Source organism: Lampetra planeri, chromosome 28 (genome assembly GCF_965212315.1).
Source record: "Lampetra planeri chromosome 28, kcLamPlan1.2.h2, whole genome shotgun sequence".
Classification (NCBI taxonomy): domain Eukaryota; kingdom Metazoa; phylum Chordata; class Hyperoartia; order Petromyzontiformes; family Petromyzontidae; genus Lampetra; species Lampetra planeri.
In genome coordinates this window covers 8,489,291-8,508,377 of record NC_136134.1, presented here as the reverse complement: position 1 = coordinate 8,508,377, position 19,087 = coordinate 8,489,291, and the positions used below count along the sequence as shown (strand labels likewise).

The 19,087-nt window shown below is 51.3% G+C and overlaps 1 protein-coding gene and 2 long non-coding RNA genes across 6 annotated transcripts in view; 1 reads left to right on the top strand and 2 right to left on the bottom strand.

The window, feature by feature from the left end:
• Window positions 1–5,717: 5,717 nt before the first annotated feature.
• LOC144728282 (uncharacterized) lies at window positions 5,718–8,837 on the bottom strand. The gene is made up of 2 exons (XR_013587503.1): window positions 8,208–8,837; window positions 5,718–6,230 (listed from the first exon to the last, which is right to left on the bottom strand). It is a non-coding gene; the product is annotated as an uncharacterized LOC144728282 (long non-coding RNA).
• Window positions 8,838–13,978: 5,141 nt separating this feature from the next.
• On the bottom strand, window positions 13,979–17,200 carry LOC144728387 (uncharacterized). The gene is made up of 3 exons (XR_013587513.1): window positions 16,585–17,200; window positions 15,841–16,072; window positions 13,979–15,378 (listed from the first exon to the last, which is right to left on the bottom strand). It is a non-coding gene; the product is annotated as an uncharacterized LOC144728387 (long non-coding RNA).
• The window catches only part of MECOM (MDS1 and EVI1 complex locus), a 318,166-nt gene continuing 315,450 nt past the window's right edge, over window positions 16,372–19,087 (top strand). For all 4 annotated transcript variants that reach the window (XM_078607787.1, XM_078607785.1, XM_078607786.1 and 1 more), the window contains exon 1: window positions 16,372–16,522. In XM_078607787.1, coding sequence (XP_078463913.1) covers window positions 16,486–16,522 — 37 coding nt within the window. In that variant the 5' untranslated portion in view covers window positions 16,372–16,485. The remainder of the gene's footprint in view (window positions 16,523–19,087) is intronic.

Below are 19,087 nucleotides of genomic sequence, written 5' to 3'. Positions count from 1 at the left end.
GCGGGTTTAACGACACATTTATATACTTACGCGATCTAACCCCCCCCCCCCCCCAAAAAAAACTCTTATGGATCCAGTGCCGAGTTCATATCGCTGCCCCCCGCCTTTAGCAACCCCGCACTGAACAGTGTGGTGAAGTATGGTCAAAACCAACAAACAAACACTCGCATGATCGCCAGGGGGTGGATCGGCAAAGGGCCGAAGTTACCAATGGTCACGCAAATTGTCACCAACGCTGCGCCTAACACGATTGGGGCTCCTCGTTTCATAGAGAGCATTGAGTTGAAGACACAAACTCATCGCCATTAGAGTTTAGCCATGCACCAATTGATCAAATAGATATACGTTAATCAAGGAAGCAACGGAGTAACCAAAATATTACATGTTGTGTAGAAGTACCTTACAACCTATCGATCAGTCCGCCGTGAAGGTCGTGGTGATTTGTTTGACCATACTTCCCCGCGCAGGTCAGTGCAGATCGGTGAAGGTTGTGGAGTACAGTACACGTGCTTTCTCTGCTGACACTGAAGTCAACTTGCTTGTTGAGGCTATCATCCAGCAGTCGATCGATCGTGGCTGCTACTTCTGCTGCTGATGGGGATTATTAATCAAACACGTGTACAAAACACTGTTTACATTTGTAGATTAAAAATAAATTCAACAGCTACAATGCATAGCCGTAGCCTGGAAGAAATCACTCTCAACAATTCAAATGTTGCGTTGTTATTATTATTATCATCATTACGATGGCGATGTATTCCAAGAGACTTCCACCAAATGTAAGCCACCCGACAGGACGCACGCCCAGGAGACGGAGTGACGGGATGAGCCCGCGTCTCAGCTGATCCGTGAATTAGCTACATCACGCCAACCAGAGTGAGACGGTGATGTCTTTTCGGGGGGTGGGGGAGGGAGGGATTTCATCCAGCAGTGGATTGACCTTGGCTGCTGCTGATGATGATGATGGCGATGTGAAATCGGGGGGTGGTCTTCGTCTGCACGGGACATGACGGTACGATGTCAGCGCTAGTCCACTAGAGGGCGAGAACGGCGTCTTGCTAGCGTCAGCATTCTTTTGCTGTTGTTGCCCAACCAAACAACAACAACAAGAACAATCGGTGACCGCTTAAACCGGCGCACTCCAAAAGTCATTGAGAGGTGCCCCGAGAAACGTGACCGCCTTCGCAAACCCAGACGTCGGATTTTTAAAACACGCTGTTCAGCACGCGCGGGTCTCACCGAGGGTGTCACCGCCCAACAGAGGGTGGCTGCGTGATCGTGGGGACCATGTGCGAAACATCACGAACGGTCACGGAGATCGTGCACAGACATCAAAACGACACGAAAAAAAAACTCACCGTTGAACTATCCCCAATGCAGGACTCACCCCCCCCCCTTTCCCCCCGGCTCTGGAAGGAAAGAGTTTCGAGACTCGGAATGGCACATGACACAACAGTCTTGCGAGGCTATATAGGGAGGGGTCCTTTATCTTTGTGTGCTGCAATTGTGAGGAGCGGTAGTGTAGCGGTTAGCGCGCTGCGCTTCGAACCCGGCGACCCGGGTTCGATTCCCGCTCACGGCCAAAACCAGTGACGATTATCTGAATAGGTCATGCGCCTCCCCTAGGTCGACTCAGCTTCAAATTAGTCCCTGGTGTGGTGTGTAAATATTGCCACTGGGGAGACAAAGGCGGTCAGGCGTGGTTATTGCCATTCCATCGCCCGTCGTGGGGCGTTCAAACCTTCATAGGTGCTCACTTACAGCACTTGACACCAACAGCTTGTTAAGGAGATGCGTCGCGTCTGTGTGCGGCGGTGGCTGAATGGCCCACGATATTCTACGCAACCATACGTGGAACCTGGGTGGCTATGTGTGTGTATATATATATACACACCTGCACACGAACAGCTGATTAAATAACGATCCCATTAAACGTGATTGAGTGATACAATACAAACGCATGCTTTATTAATAATTTCATTACACAGTAACTTTTGACTGTACTTTCATAATTAGTAATTATCAGACGTAACCGCGTGTGTATGTATACACATGCGTCTCGATAAATACTCGGGTTTCCATTTAATGTTAGATCGATTTTGTATTAGGTGGAGCGGTGGCGCAAGTGGTTAACGCACTTGCATTCAGAACTCTGCGTTCTGGATTCGAGTCAAGACCACGGCTCATATCAGTGGCGAGTGATGTTTGAACCCGTCCCTGGGTACGCCCCCCCCCCACGCTACATTCGCCAACCCGCACTGACCATCGTGGTGAAGTATGGTCAAAAGGACCCCATGGTCAACACGGGATGGAGGTAATTGCCATCCGGCAGCGGATTGACAAAGGGCTGTAAATGAGAAATGAATATCGATTGCGCTGTATATTTAAACATTACACATACACGTGGATGTATATAGCTCAGTCGTCAACACGCTCGCCACAAAAAAACAGGTTCGATTCCATTAACCGGTTTGGTAATTAAGCGGGGAATGCCACACCGTGCCACCTTGCATGCCAGCCTCCGATTGGACATTCAATAACCTGTGAATTTGAAAACAATGGCTATACATTGTTGATTATATCTCATTATTATTATTATTGATTACATTTTTGAGATTCTAGCTATATATCACCTACACAAAACACTTTAAGAGAGGCCAGTCTCTTTAATTCGGAGTTGTAAAATAAATAATTAAGCCACTGCTTTGCGAGTGAGTCAAAAGTTTTAACAAAAATGTGGAGCGGCACTCAGCTTTTTCACATTATTTAGACTCGCGGAACTGAAGGTCATAATTGCCGTACTTTGAATTGAATTCCCCCCCTCCCTCCCAGCCCCCGAAACCCCGTCACCCCCCCACCACATACCGACTCGTTACTTGTTTTCAGTAAACAGCCGGTCCTACGGAAAGGCACGTTTCCCAAATTAGCGCGACACAAATCGGTAAGGGAAGTGTGCTAGTGGCACAGGCCGTCGCCGGCTAGCCTTTCCTTGTCCACGAACACCGCGGTCTTCGCATAATGGTGTGCCATTAACCAAAGCCATTCACCGTCGGCGATGCGGCCGCGTGTTTGATAAACACAAGAGCTGCATTGTCGTGCCGGGGCCGGAGAGTTGCGTCGCGAAGGCGAAGTCGCAGCCCTGCAAATTGCACACTCGCACCACTGCCGTGTAAAGGTTGTCTCTAAACAGCGGCGGAGCTTTCGAGAAACCCTCTGGAGAGAAGTCTACCTCGACACTTGTCCAAGCTGGCTATACGTCTTGGAAGACGTGGGGGTACTCGCACTTTGCCCCAACGCACGAGACCTTCTGTCGATCTACCCATTGTGGTGTTATCCATTTATACTGCTGGGTGGACAGAGGTGCCAGTAAGGGTAGCGGCGATGGATGGAATAAAATGTCTCGTTGCTTTAACTGCCGCGCCAGGAGATCAAACCGGGGACCTCTGGCTATGTATGTGAACACTAGCCCATAGTGTTGACATTGATCATCCACAATAGAGGCTTTTGGGTTAGATCGCGTTGTTATGAATGTGTCGCGACCCTCCACCACCCGACACGGCCTATCAGTTAACAAAACGTCAATTAGTTACTTCTTCAGCCCACCGGTGTGTTTGAAAAGTGAATCCACAACATTTACAATTAGAGTCCGACGTTTCGCTGGTAATTACATCCAGCATCCTCACTCTTCAAACACATCGGTGGGCTGAAGAAGTAACTAATTGACGTTTTGTTAACTGATAGGCCGTGTCGGGTGGTGGAGTGTCGCGACACATTCATAACAACGCGATCTAACCCACAAGCCTTTATTATGAATAATACCGGTCGCGAAAGCCTACGTGTCATATTGATCATCATCGTCATCCTCAGCAGCAGCGGCGGCTTTGGTCAATAGACTGCTGGATGAAGGCCTCGGCAATCCACGATGATGATGATGATGAAGTAGACCAAACATGTGGGCAATGAGCCATTTGGCGAGTGGGAGCAGGGCGCATCACGACACCGCGATGCTGCGTGAGTTTAACGCTAGAGCGACAAAAGCCGTCGGCTGGTGAGATTGGATATCGGGGTGAGGAATGAGAGAGGTGAGCGTCGACATGAAGTTCGCAGCTGGCAGAGACGTGGACATGACGGGATGCCGTGCGATGCGAGAAGGAAGCTAAGAAACGGTGGCTACGGAGCGCGATTGATTTGATTCGCGTCGTGAAGTGCCGATGAAAACGGTTTTCATTTTGCGAAGTGGTGGGGGGGGGGGGATTGGTGGGGGGGTCAGGGAACTCGTCTGGGGTGGGGGCACGTGAGAGGTGGGGGGAGAATTGGTGGGGGGGGGGGAAGATTGGTAGGGGGGATTGGTGGGGGGAGCACATGAGAGGTGGGGGGAGTATTAGTGGGAAGGGGGGGTTGGTCGCGGGAGGATTGGTGGGGGTCAGGGAACTCGTCTGGGGTGGGGGCGCGTGAGAGATGGGGGGGGGGGGGATTGGTGGGGGGGGGGGATTGGTGGGGAGGGGGGGGGCATCTCACTATGCTGTCGGGAGACAAAGGCTGGCTTTAATTGTGTAATAACAGAACAATGCCGAGAAACACCACCGCCAAACAATAGCCTGGGAATTCGTGCTTGACTTCGTAGGTTTACTCCGATTTTAAAAGAACCGCGTTGCTTGACGCGCGATTAATTTCCCAATAGATCCCCGGAGGGTTTGCGCGATTGCGTAATCGCTCACCGAGTCGGTCGATTCCGTGCGGCGATTTTAATGCGAGAGGGGATGCGCTGAGCGCGGGGCTCGCGTTTTTTCGCGCGGACTCACCGAAGTACCGCAACTTTTGCACGCGCGGAGTTGGAAGGAAGCCCTCTCGATTGCGCGCAAATCCGCGCACGCGAGCACTGAGAACGCGGCGATGAATTACAATTCGGGGTTTCTGCCCCGCGCGCAACCAGCGGCGACAGCATTCGGCGAGTGATTTCTGAGCCAATCGTGAGCCCTCCCCAAGTGGTCGACTCAGCCTCGAACGAGTCGCGAAATGTAAAGTTCAGTACTTGGGGAGACAAAGACGACCGGGTGTTAGTTGCTCGGTCACCCGTGTCTTTGTCGTGAGCCGTGCCGGCCTACATCGGTGTGCTCGCTTGGTTGCAACACTTGCCCCGAACCAGTCTGCGTCTGTCATCTTTGTCTTTGTTGTACTCATGCGTGCACGTGCGCTCCATAATCAGTAGCAGACCTACGTGTCGAGGGGTAGTAGATGTTCAGAATTGCGTCGCAGTTTTTTTTTAAATACGTTTCAATAATAATAACAACGTTATATTGCTGAGTTCAAATTAACACACATTGGTGACGTGCACAATCACACTTCTTCATAGCTTTGCACAGACAGATTCAACGTCGAGGAGGAGGTATGATCATCATTACAGCACTATTATTCATACACGTTCACCTACAACATCATGTTCGGCCCTTCGTTTATCTACTGCTGAATTGGCAGACCATGCCACGCAGTGCCATGAGGGTTTTTGACCATACTTCACCACGCTGGTCAGCTAGTGCAGTGGATGGAGTGGCCGGTTCATATTATTATTATTATGAACATTATCATTTATAATATTATTCATATTTTAATTCGTGCCACGGATGTTAAACGGACAGAGGACCCCACAAACATCAACAATCAAAACAGCATGACGAGCTAATGAAATAAACATGTCGCACAAAAGTTAAACGTGAACATTGCAGTGTATCCTCAAGTTTAATTTCCCGAGTGAGTCCGCTACTTGTACAGGGTGGGCGGAGGGGTGTAAATATGATATCTCGATTATAACGGCAGATTATAATTATACTTAATGAGTTCATTATACGGCAGCAATTACAATCTTGTTTTGATGATTTCATATTCCAGAAACCCGGTACTGTGTGTTGATATCTCCAAGTGGAACAGCGACTGTCCGTGATATAGACAACATGAACAGAGACAAACATCCACCATATAGCCTTGAACAAAATGTTGGAGCAAGCGTTGTTTGCGAGCGCCTATTAAGGCCGGCACGGCACACAATGGGCTGGGTGGCCAGCACTACGCTCGGCCGCCTTCGTTTCATCGGCGCGGATATTTTCACACCGCAACAGGTGCGCATTTATTGCTGAGTCGACCTAGGGGAGGCCCAGAACCTGTTCAGATATTCATCACCGATGTTGGCCTTCGAGAGGGAGTTGAACATCCAGTCGACAGGTTCCGAGCGCACACTACGTAGAACATAAAGACACACACACATGCGTTGCAGATTAATATACGTTCATAATTAAATATTGAAACGACAGTCCCAGCTTAACGTTAAGTGTACTGCGAAGAACCGTACGCATATACGCGTGCTAGATACACGCGTTCCAAGCGCGGTGCGCTAACCACTGCGCCACCGCTCCCCCTGCCCCAACGTGTGTTTTATATACTTCATGTAATTCATTGCTTCGGTGTTCATCAAATGACAGCTTATTTTAAATGCAATTAGCAAGATGATGTTCGAGTTACATTGTCAAAACGTTTTACCAATTCCCCTGTGTGTGTGTATTATCTTTAAATGCAACATACACGACACAGAGTCACTACCCACATGTGCATACCTCGGCTGAAAAATATACACCACTGTCATTAGCAATTGAATAAGACATATACGTACTTTATAGACCTTATAGACTGTATTGACAAGTACGGTTGGAGAGCGTAGACTGTCAGTATTGATACACAGTTGCATACATACACGTGACAATGTACTGTGTATATATAACAACGACAAAGAGCCCCCGTGTAGTCTTAACAGACTGTAGGGGCAAGTGCTGTTAGCGAGCACCTATTACAGCGGGCAAGGCACACGAGGGGGTGGGTGGCCAGCACGACGCCCGGCCGCCTTTGTCTCCCCCGTGGCGATGTTTACACCCGGCGCCAGGTACTCATTTGAGGCTGAGTCGACCTTGGGGAGGTCCAAGACCGGTTCAAATAATCGTCACCGGTGTTGGCCGTGAGCGGGAATCGGACTCGGAGCGCAGCGCGCTAACCACTGCGCCACCGCTCCTACAGGTATCAAAGATCCCCCGTATAGCCTTAACAGACTGTAGGGGCAAGTGCTGTTAGCGAGCACCTATGAAGGCCAGAACGGTACACGAGGGGGTGGGTGGCCAGCACCACGCCCGACCGCCTTTGTCTCCCTAGTGGGAATGTTTACACACCGCACCAGGTACTCATTTGAGGCTGAGTCGACCTAGGGGAGGCCCGGGACCGGTTCAGATAATCGTCACTGGTGTTGGCCGTGAGCGGGAATCGAACTCGTGTCGCCAGGTTCATAGCGCAGCGCGCAAACCGCTGCACTATCGCTCCCCCCCTCCTACAGGTATACACACAGGTATACATGCAGACATGCATGACCAACGTACCATATCTCTGTACATTTACGTAACACTGTGCGTATACATAGACTGTGCATACGTCGGTACACGTACGTACACGCGTACACGTAACACTTAATAATTCTATTCTGTATACATACACACAGGCATGCAAATGCACGTAGCGTGAATAAACACGTGCAGTATACACGTGTGTGTTATCGATACAGAATCACTTGGCGTACAAAAGCAGAATCACATACATGAATATCAGAACATGCATGTTTATACGTGTAACCATCACACGTGACGACACTCTGCATGTATATACATAACGTGATGTATACGTGCATGCATGTACATATGAACATGCACGTATACACACCACAGTCGCATGTGACAGTATACAAAAGACAAAGATCCCCCATGTAGCCTCAGCAGACTTTGTGGAAAGTGCTGTTAGCGAGTACCCATGAAGGCCGGCACAGCTGCTCATTTGAGTCTGAGTCGACCTAGGCGAGGCCCAGAATCGGTTCATACAATCACCGCTGGTGTTGGTGGCCGTGAGCGGGAATCGAACTCGGGTGGCCGGGTTCATCGCGTAGCGCGCTAACCACTACACTACCGCTCCCCATACAACACTACACAGTGCATTGCCCTTACGCGCACAAATGCACGCATGTACACGTGGCAGCCTTTTGTAAGTCCACCGCTGGATGGAGGCCTCCCCTATTGAGCCGTGCTTGTCGCAACAGACGCACGCACACGCACACACGTGTTTCAAACAACCTCGACTGGGCCGTCCACTTCCATAGCGCTTCAAGGCCAGCGGCTCTCACTCACGGCGCAGTGCGGACGAGCGCGCTAGTGGTACATCAGCCGCGTAGCTATCGGCGGGTGTGCAGGCGGTGCAACTGCGCGCAGGGGGTGTGGTGGTGGTGGGGGGGATCCCACGAGTATGAGAGGCCCAGGTGCCCGGCTAGGGAGAAAGGGGTTGTCAGGGGTAATTGGACAGGACCAGCACCCTCCCCTCCCCTCCCCAACATTTAATCGCTTGCACCAAAGCCCATGCCAACAGCGCTAGGCACCTTCGATGAACACGGTTCGCTACGTACGGCGCGCAAGAAGTTCAAACACACCGCACATACATACACATGCGTACGTACGCGACTTTTGCACATCGCTGCTAAGTGCTGCCCGCCCGCCACCGGCAAGACGCGCGCGTGTCATCTCGACCGAGTTGCCCACTTTACGCAGTCCCCCTACAAGGTAGCTGCATGGGAATGTACCTCTAAAGGCTTTAGTGCGGGGACACGGCGGTCGTGCCGCGTGTGACCTGCAATAGTTTCCACGTGTGCCACAGCTTTTGAGGAAGGGGATTGAGTGGAAAAGGTTTCGGAGGTGGGGGCGGTGGGTGGTACGAACCAAGAGTCGTGGGTTTCACTGTGGTCATGCATGCACGGGGTGGTGGGGGGTTTTTCTGTGGGGGGAAGGGGGCATATGGGAAGTGGGGGGGGGGGGCGTTTGTGTGTGTGTGTGTGTGTGGGGGGGTGGTTAATGTGTGTGCACAGTAGTCTCCACATGTGAACATGCAACGGGCGCTAAGTCACTGCTATATGACCAGCGGTTTTACACTCAATGCACCTAACACGCTCGGAGACCGCATGGAATTTTTTTTTTACTTCTGTGTATGTCCGCGCGCGTGCGCGTGTGTGTTGGGGGAGCGGTGGCGCAGCGGTTAGCGGGTTGCGCTACGAACCCGGCGATCCGAGTTCAAGCCCCGCTCACGGCGGACACCGGTGACGATTATCAGAACCGGTTTTGGGCCTCCCCTAGGTCGACTCAGCCTCAAATTAGTATGCGGTGAGATGTGTAAACATCGTCACTGGTGAGGCAAAGGCGTTCGGGCGTGGTGTTAGTCACCCAATCCCTCGTGTGCCGTGCCGACCTTCATAGGTGCTACAAGCACTTGCCCCAAACAGTCTGGTAAAGGCTATACGGGGAAACTTTGTCTTTGTTTGTCTGTTATCGCGCTTCAATCGCTGTTTTGCACGCGCGTGGTATTTTTCGGAAAGAGTGAGTTTGAGTGCAGATGGAGTCCTTTAAAAAAATCGTTTAAAAAAAATGTGTGTTGCATAAACAGTTTATATATGCGCGTGCGTGTGTGTGTGTGAGTGAATGAATGGCCCGTCAAAGTGGAATTGAATGACAAATATTGTACTCACAACATTGACTCGCATGCAATGTGTGACCACGGGTGATGTCTTTGCAGGGATAATTCGCGATGTTCTTCTACGTGTCACCAGAATCAGATCGTTAGCGATGACACCGACGTCTTTGCATGCGTCTGGGGCTTACATTTCTCTTTTACAACTGCAACAATATTTCGTTTTATACAAATGCCAACATTTGCACACATTGCATATGTTACCCTTAAACACACGGACACGCAGCGCCTCCGGGCTAGTACGCGCGTCAGATGGTAATGAAGAGGACGATGGTGATGATGATGATCCGTGTCAATTGTAAATAGAACTGCTCTGCAAATACCATCAATTTAAAACGTAACGGTCCTTTATTTATCCTTATCTTACACAGTGGCCTCAGGCGCCGTGGGGCTCATGTGTCAGACGGACGATGATGATGGTGATGATGATGATGCATCCCGAATTAAGTGATGATGATGCACACCCATCCATAATTAATTGATGATGATGGATGACCATTATGACGATGGTGTGTTTACATTAAGCATTACTTGATGATGATGAAAATTATTGACGATCATGATGTGCATCCATCGATAATAAAATGATGACGGTCATCACGATATGCATCAATCTAGAACGTGATAACGATAGCGTTGCCGATGATGTCGAAACGCACCTATCCCGTCTAAAATCCACGTGTGCAAATAACACCCGTTTTTTTTTGTTTTTATTCGCGTAACACATTCCCGATTATCTGACTCTGGTGGCACGAACGAGTGTGCTACCTTTCGCTTTAAATACCGTCCCGCATGAGCGCGCGTGTTTATTCCTGTGTGTAAACAAGGGGCGTTGCAGGCTCGAGAAGACCGTTCGAACGCGACGCGGGGTCTTCGCAGCGCACGATGCACACTCGCGTCTTCGCCTTCTTCATCTTCATCTTCCTGCATTACAAACAAAAATAACGATCGCGACAGTCTATAATACTGTAACGACACCCACGTGCCAATTACCGCCCTCGTCGTCATTTTATTGGTGAAATCGCATTTTTATAAAACGAAAAAAAATATATAAAGATCACACACCATCACCGACACTGCACGTAATGAAACTGTTTTTTGTTATTTTTCACGTGCACTGTGTCTTTGTGTGTATGTGTGTGTGTGTGCGTGCGCTGGCGTGTGTGTGTGTCGACTCAGCCTCAAGCGAGTACCTGGAGCGACGTGGAAACATCGCCGCTTGGGAGACGACAAAGGCGGGCGGGCGGGCGTGGTGCTGAGCACTCACCCGCCTGGCGCGCCGTCAGCACCTTCATAGGTGTTCACTCGCTAACAGCACTTGCCCCAACAGTCTGTCGAGGCTATACGGGGGGGGGGAGGATCTTTACCTGTACCTTTGTATATATGTGTGCGTGCGTAAAGACGCCGGTAGGCGCGCATCTACCGCGAGACAATGAACGGTGCCGTGCAGGTTGCTGCGCGACTTGGTTGTCATCGCAGCTTGCGTTGTTACAACGACAACAACAATAACAACAACATACCAAGAGGGGGACTAGGCACAGGAACGCCGCGTCCGAAAGCCATCGCACGTCGCCTGCCAAATGCGTAATTTACGCGGAATCGCCGAGAGCGCGTGCCCCGACAAATATCTGTTTAACCCTTACACCACGATCTATATATCTATGTATGTGTGTATGCGCGCGTGTGTATATCTACATCTACATGTACGTGGGGAGCGGTAGTGTAGCGGTTAGCGCAGCGCTGCACGACGAACCTGGCGAGCCGACTTCGATTCCCACTCACGGCCAACACCGGCGACGATTATCTGAACCGGTCCTGGGGCCTCCCCTAGGTCGACTCAGCCTCAAAATGAGTACCTGGTGCGATGTGTAAACATCGCAACGGGGGAGACAAAGGCGGCCGGGCGTGGTGTTGGCCACCTCACCCCCTCGTGTGCCGTGCCGGCCTTCGTAGGTGATCGCTAACAGCACTTGCCCCAACAGTATGTTACAGGCTATACGGGGGATCTTTGTGTGTATATGTATATATTTGTGGTTTTTATATATATGTCACAGGTCAGTTTTCTTTTGCGGGAAACTTCACGGAACACCTTTTTATGTTCAGACGACAGAGTTCATACAACAGTACACGCGGAACTGCAGTGGCTGCCACGCTGCGCGTGCAGTCCATTGGGATAGCGATCGACATCAAACGAAATTGACCGTAAAAAAGCACGGGACAGACACGCGGGCGACACAAACGCGTGAGACGTTGTGGACAGCACGCGTGTGCGTTCAAAATAATAGTGGAAATGCCTCTACTGCTAACGCGTTAAATCGATCGCGTGCTCTTCTGTGTATATACACTCACACGAATGTGTGTCCGTCTATACGTCTCTCTTCCTGTGCCTACCTCTGCGTTAGTATGTGTGTGTGTATCACGCGTGTGTTTGTGTGTGTCTATATGCATATATGCGCATAGGGGTGCAGTGGTTAGCGCACTGCGCTACGAACCCGGCGACCCGAGTTTGATTCCCGCTCACGGTCAACATCAGTGAGGAATATCTGAAAACCGGTCATGTTGCCCCCCCCCCCCCGCACACATTTCCTGGTGTGTGTGCGTGCGTGTGGGTGCGTGCCTGTGCGCGCGTGTGTGCGTGCGTGTGTGCGTGCGTGTGCGCGCGTGTGGGTGTGTGCGCGTGCGTGTGCGTGCGAGCGTGTGTGGGCGCTGCGCATATCTGCGTATGCGTGGTGTGTGTGCGTGTGTGTGCGCACGTGCGTTGTGTCGACTCATCCTTTAAATGGGTACCTGGCGCGTCGCGTAAACGTCGGCACTGGGGGAGACAAAGGCAGCCGGGCGTGGTGCTGACCACCCCACCGCAACCCTCGTATGCTGTTTTGGCCTTCATAGGTGCTCGCTAACAGCACTCGCCCCAACAGTCCCTCGAGGCGAGAATGCGTCGAGAGAAACCGCTCGTGCAGCAGGAGGAGGAGGGATGGAGGAGAAGGAGGTTTGGTGAGAAGGGAGAACTGTGGCCGTGAACGCGAGAAGAGCCACCACCCCCCACCCCCAGCCCCAGCCCCAGCGCTGCTCCGTGTCGAGGTCGAGGTGGCGTTGATTCATCTCAACGCGCGGCCGTCGCGCGCGCCCAGCGCTCCTGTTCGTCACGGATATAATTGGGCAATCGTTGATCGATACCGCGTTCGCAATGATGCCGAGAAGGCGGTAGAGCCCGTTAAGAAGTGAACAGCGAAACGGATCTCCTCGGGACAAGGAGACGACGTGATTGAGGAAGCACCCCCTCCCTTCCCTCTCACCCCCCCCCAACTGCAATAAGAAACTAAATTTGGCAAAAGATGGAAATTGGGGAAAGGTAAATCAATATGGGTGACACAGTCTGTGCTTTGCACGTGGTTGATTAATAAAAAAAACTTTATTTAATATTGCACCAAAATGTGGAAAATGTCATTTCAAATTAATGTATCATCTGTCCGTCCACACGTGTCTCACTGATTGTCTCTCTGTTCAGCTGTGCTTAGATTTGCCTCTTCAGCCATCTGCGCACTCACCGCACCCCAGACTCATCCAAACGAAGCGTGGTCATGGTCATCGTCAACCTTTCATGGACGAGGAAGGAAGGCAGGATTTGTTCAGCCCGTGCGTCCGTTTGCATCTGTGCCTGCCTGTGTATCTGTGTGTGCGTACGTACATATGTTTTATCTGTGTATGTGTCTGCATGTGTCCACCTGTGTGTCTGCGTATTTTGGATGTATTTTGAACTTTTTTCGCAACGTGCGTAGCCAACCGTGCTAATCGGAGGTGCGTCTGTCTGCCTGTCTGTCTATCTGTCTGTGTGCATGTGTGTACGCTGTCTCTCTGGCTGTGTATCTGTGTGGCTGTGCGCCGGTGTGTGCGTCTGTCTACCTGCCTGTGTGCATCTCTGTCTGCTTGCCTCTGTGTCCGCTTGTGTGCCTGTACGCCTGTGTGTCCGTCTGAAAGTCTGTCAGAAGGATCTTGTCTAAAGAAACAAAGCACGTGTGAAATCATTGCACGCGTTACGCAGCACACTCAAATGAACATGACCGTATATACTACACCTGCAGCATCGACTGTTAAGCGGAAAATGGACTGCCATTTGTGATATAAGACAATCTCTGATAGACTGCATACACGTGCATCATCATACAGTCCACAGTTGCCATATCAGACACACAGACTGTGTTAAACATCTTCACGGTATCTTCGTTGTGTCATAGCGAGGTTCCATAATGCATTGCGGTATATCACACATTCACTGATAAGCGGGTGTAATGGGAGGAAAAGAAATGCAAAAATAGATGATTTATGATGAAGTGTTCCCTTACGATATAATAATAAAAATACCAACATAATAACAGCAACAAGAAAATAATGTCAAAATCGGTTCGTGTTTTATTTATTTATTTTAAATCGTAAAAATAAAACATTTGAAAAGATAACGCAACCTTAGAATCGGACGAGTGACAATTATTCGCACGTGAATGTTAAACATCGCATCGACCACGAGACCATGGCAACACACAAAGCGCGTGTAACAGTACAGCTGAAAATGTAGTCTGAAAACACCCCACTCAAAATGAATTCGACAGCATCCAATGGACACACACAAATCACGAATCGACGGATCTAATGACTCCGTTTTATCAAAAATATTGAAAAAGTTCGAACGCAAATTCTAACACGTGATTGGCACACGCATTGCGCGTGTTCAATAAGATGTATGTATGAATGCATGGACGCACGTGTTGCATTGCACGCAGTGTGTGTATATGTGCCCATAAAGCACGTATACATGGGCACATATATACTGTGCCGTACAAAGATATACATTTAAATTGTACTGCTATTGCAATCAGCGCCAGATTAATCGCATGAAATCAGGTTGTCAATTTAAAATAACTAATCATCGCCCTCGCGACAATAAATATAACAACCGCGTAACTGACGCCAACCCCTCTTTAGAACGCGGTATCAGCACGTGCGCTCAAGAGGCAGCCGCCATTCATTCACGAGGAAGCCAAAACGAAAGGCGCGTTGCGGGCTGTCGGCCGAGACATTTTGGTAACGCGTTTTGTTCTTAATTTTTTTACGTCGCGTAAAGTTGAACGGACGTTTGCTACAAATCGAACTCACGACACCCCTCCCCACCACCTCCCCCCGCCTAAAGGCGTAGGGACACGACTCATTATCCTACTGAGCTGAATTGCTCCGCAGTGATCACTTTGCCCCGGAGAAATGAGCGTTCACATTGCCGCGTCTCACACCACGAGCTAGGCCACAATATTTCCATTGGACACAATTGACAAATATATGTACATAATATCAAAATAATATCGACAATGAATGCGCATCAAATAATGAGTTCTACCCTGTAAATCAACATCAGCATTTTCTTAAAACATACACGCGGGCAAACATACATACGTACATACGCGTAAGCATCGCGCTGAAATATTCGACGCGTTCCGTAATTTCACTCGGGGTTTGGCTGCTCGAGTCTCGGATTGATCCGCGCCTGTCGTGTCGTGATGCGCCACGTGCCCGGGTCATCGAGCACGGGGCCTCCTCGCGCGTACGGATAGCTGACGAGCGACACTGCGCCTGTCAGTGGCGATATTCGTTTCAAATCGGGTTCTCAAAAGTGTTCCTGTTCCGTTTCTACCACCCCCTGTTCAGTTTAAAGCGCACTCGTGTGAATGCGAAGACGCCTTCTTGCACACTCGTCCGTGTGTGGTTTTATTTGTAAAGTTCATATGAGCGGTGCCCATTCTTGGTATCCATGCGGGAGAGAGAGAGAGCGGGGGGGGGGGGATGGGGGCGACAGTGAACGGCCAACGTCAAATGTGTTCTCGGGTTAAGACAACAACAACAACAACAGCAGTAGTAGTAGTATATCTACGCGTAACGACACAGAGACGGCAATCGTAGGAAGAAGTCGGGACGGAGGGGGGGCACGAGACGGCGAGACGTCACAGGGGTACAATTTAGAGGTGCAACAGAGGAACGGTCAACGAACGCCGCAATTGTACGCGTTGAGCGATGAGCCGAGATGTGAAATGCGCAAAACAAAACAATAACAAACAAAAAAACAACCCAAATAATTAAAAGAAGCCCCCCCCGCGAACACACACACACAACACACAACACGAGGTGCTACGCGCGCCGCCGGGATGTACGCAGGTGAACGAACAGGCGCCGCTGGCAGGCAGAACACGTGCGCGGGGTACATACGTTCAGAGAGAAGTTTTTTGTCTTAACGCAAGACTTTTAACGCAAGACTTGTTATAATTGAGCCCGCCGGGACGAGGCTTGTTCCCGCGGGTCCTATGAACCATCCGAACGCTTCCCGCGGCCAGCAGACTCGCCGGCCCCTTCAGCAGGAAGAGCGAGAATGTTGACTTCAGACGGGGGGGGGAGGGTCTGTGTGTGTGTGTGCGTGCGTGTGTGGAAAGTGTGTGGGGAGCTGGTGAGGGAGGGGGGGGGGGAGTTGTGGAGGGGCGGGGGAGAGGGGAGGGGGTGAGGAGGCTTGGGGGAGGAGAGAGAGAGAGAGAGAGACAAAAATAAATAAATAAAATAAAAATAAAATAAAACTCCTTTTCCCTCCTTCCAAGATGTTCGAACGCCGATTTGACAGCTCCAATCAAGGCAGCTCCGCGGTGGCGAGTGCGGTGGCAGGCGGCGGTGGTGGAGGAGGAGGAGGAAAGGAGGGGGAGGAGGAGAGGAGGAGAGAGGGGAGAGAGGGGAGGGGCGGCCACGGGGGGGGGGGGGGGTGACACGAGGCGTGTGCGCCTGCGCGAAGGTGTCCCTGCACTGACAATGCTCTTCCGAAGATAGCGTCGGCGGAATCTCAATCAAACCGACCTCTCCGTCGGCACGATGCGCTCCAAGGGACGGGCCCGCAAACTCGCCAAAAGTAAGTGCCGCGGCGCGCTTTCCGAGTCGCTCGCAGACGACACTCACTTCACACTCACTCACCGTCGCCTCCTCCTCCTCCTCGTCGTCGTCTTCATTAGCGCGGCTGCGCTCCGCTCTTGACCAAAGAGAAAAAAAGTCGCAGGCTCTTCTACAGTTTGGCGTGTAAAACGTGCGCCCGGGGGCTACCTACGGTGAAGTTGCTCGAGGACAAAACACGGCTGCTGCACAGTGGCCGAGCAGTTCACGCCGGCACGCACTCGGCCAGCCCAGGCGGGCAAGAGACGCGCGCGCACCGCAGCAGCAGCAGCAGCGGAGGCTTTGGGCTCCATGCCCTTGGCGTTGGGAGGGCGCTGCGCCGGTCTCGATCCGCAGCCAGAGCAGAGACCGCACGGCAGCGCTCACTCGAGGCGCTGCGACCAAGAGGGGAGCGAGAGAGAGGGGGGTGGGGAGGAGAAGAGAGACCGCGGCGCGGCTCAGCACGACGTTCCCTCGCCGGCCGGGCTAGTCCGCCGAAGCGTCGCTTCGAAGTTGCTAAAGTTTACGAGGAAGCAGGGAAACTTTTTTTCCCTTCTTTCCACCGCTCTCTCTCTCTCCCTGCTCCTGTGTTGCGTGCGTACGCGGCTCTGGGTCTCAAGCCTCCTCCTCGCCGCCGCCGCCGACGCCGCCGCTCGCTTCGCGTGTAGTGGGCGCTCTCGTACCGCTCACCGAGCGCGCGGGGAGAACGGGACCCCCCCCCTCCTCCTCCCCTGTCGGCCGCGCGTTCCACTCGCTGTGCGCGGTTCGCTCGTTCACGTTCACCTCGACTCGGGAGAGGTGGCTGGGGGGAGAGGTAGTAGCGCTGCCGTTAGGCCCTGGGGCCCGCTTCTACGCAGAGGCGGTACGGCCACGGTTCAAGGGGCCCGGTCTAGCGGCGACGGGGAAGAGACGCAGGGGAGGTGGCCGCGAGGGGCGATTTTGTTGCGTGGCGAAGCGTCGTGATGGATCTGACGCCGCGCGTATTTCTCATGCGGTCTCTCCATCCTCGTTTGTTTGTTTGTATGCATGCATGCATGGAAAGGCACGGTAATGTTTTGCCCGTGTCGTATAGTTGTAGGATCGTTGTTGTAGACATAGACAGTCAAGACATAACCGTAGCAAAAAAACAATGCGTACACGCCGTGCTAACGTATAATTGGACGTGGTGGGAGTGGGGCAAGCTCCTACTTGGAGGTCGTGGTTTTAAATACATGCCGCGACTTCAACTTAGCGACGGCGTAGCAGCCGTGTTAGGAACTTTTTTTAAGACGTGCAGATGTTCGCACCGGTTCGTAAAATAACTTCCCACGGGGAGCGAGAGAGAGAGACAGACGCAGCCGAGGCGGTGTTCACTGGTTTAGTCGCTCGATGAATATAATTCTTATTGTTGTTGTTTGCAACGTTCCACTCCGTTGTCTGCGGCTTGGCGTGTCTCGAAAGCGTGCGATTTGCGTTCAGAGTTGACCGCAATCACAGCGGCTTCCAAGAACATCTTCTCCCGAGTACTGTAAACAAAAAACTAAATCCGTGCGTTAAATTGAGCGCTTGCAGACACAGCCGCGCATGCCGCTAATTTTAATTAAACCACCGCTGCCGGCACTTGAACTTATTTTGTCTTATACTTTTTGACACTCCGAAGAAGTAATTTCTACTTTTTCTGTTCTGTGTTGTGTGTTTATGTATTTGTTTGTTACACGGCCTACGAGAGAATTTCGCCGGTCACCGTTCCGGCTTAACTGCGCGGTTATTGCCGTGAACGATTATGTTAAGTTTATATTTAAGCTGCACTGATGTTAAACATCGTGACTCACACATGCAGCCTATCCTACCTCACCCTAACACGCTGTGTATTATTCGCCAGTAACAATGCGTGGCCTTTAAAATAAATGGTATATAAATCGGAGACGTTTCGGGCAATATCCCTTCTTCACAGCACACACGCACACAGAGAGGATGGAAGAGGTATTAGACTCTCTCTGGCGTAGAGTCCCGATAGAGTTGATCTACTTCTGTGCTCCGAAGAAAGGGCCATTGCTCGAAACGTCGCCCACTATACCCTCTTTCTTTTATTGAGGCCGCGGTGTTATCGACGCGTGTTTATTCGAGTTTGTTGCCGTGTATTATTCGCGCTCGTGAACCATTGGCATCGCAACAGCAGCGGTATCATCCGAATCATCTTCCTGCTTCATACGCGCGCGTTGCCTACACGTTGTTCAGCGCTTATACGCGCGCGTGCGTGTTTGCGCGCGCGCGCCTGTGTATTCCATTACCGGCAACTATTAAACTCCGCGGGTACCGTCGTCACAATTTCAGTGAAATCAATAAAATGTAATTGCCCGCGCGGACAAACGTCAGCGAGACGAGAGGTCGGCGATCGAACCGACTACACCGGGACTCTAAATGCGCGCGCGCGCACGAAATTCAAGTCGACGGCAGGATGGGGGGGTGGGGGGGGGAAAGAGACATGAACGTCCGGCAATTGAGTTCTATTATATAGCGCAACTGTCTGTAGAACTATTGTATGAGTAGTGACTGTAAAAAGATATAT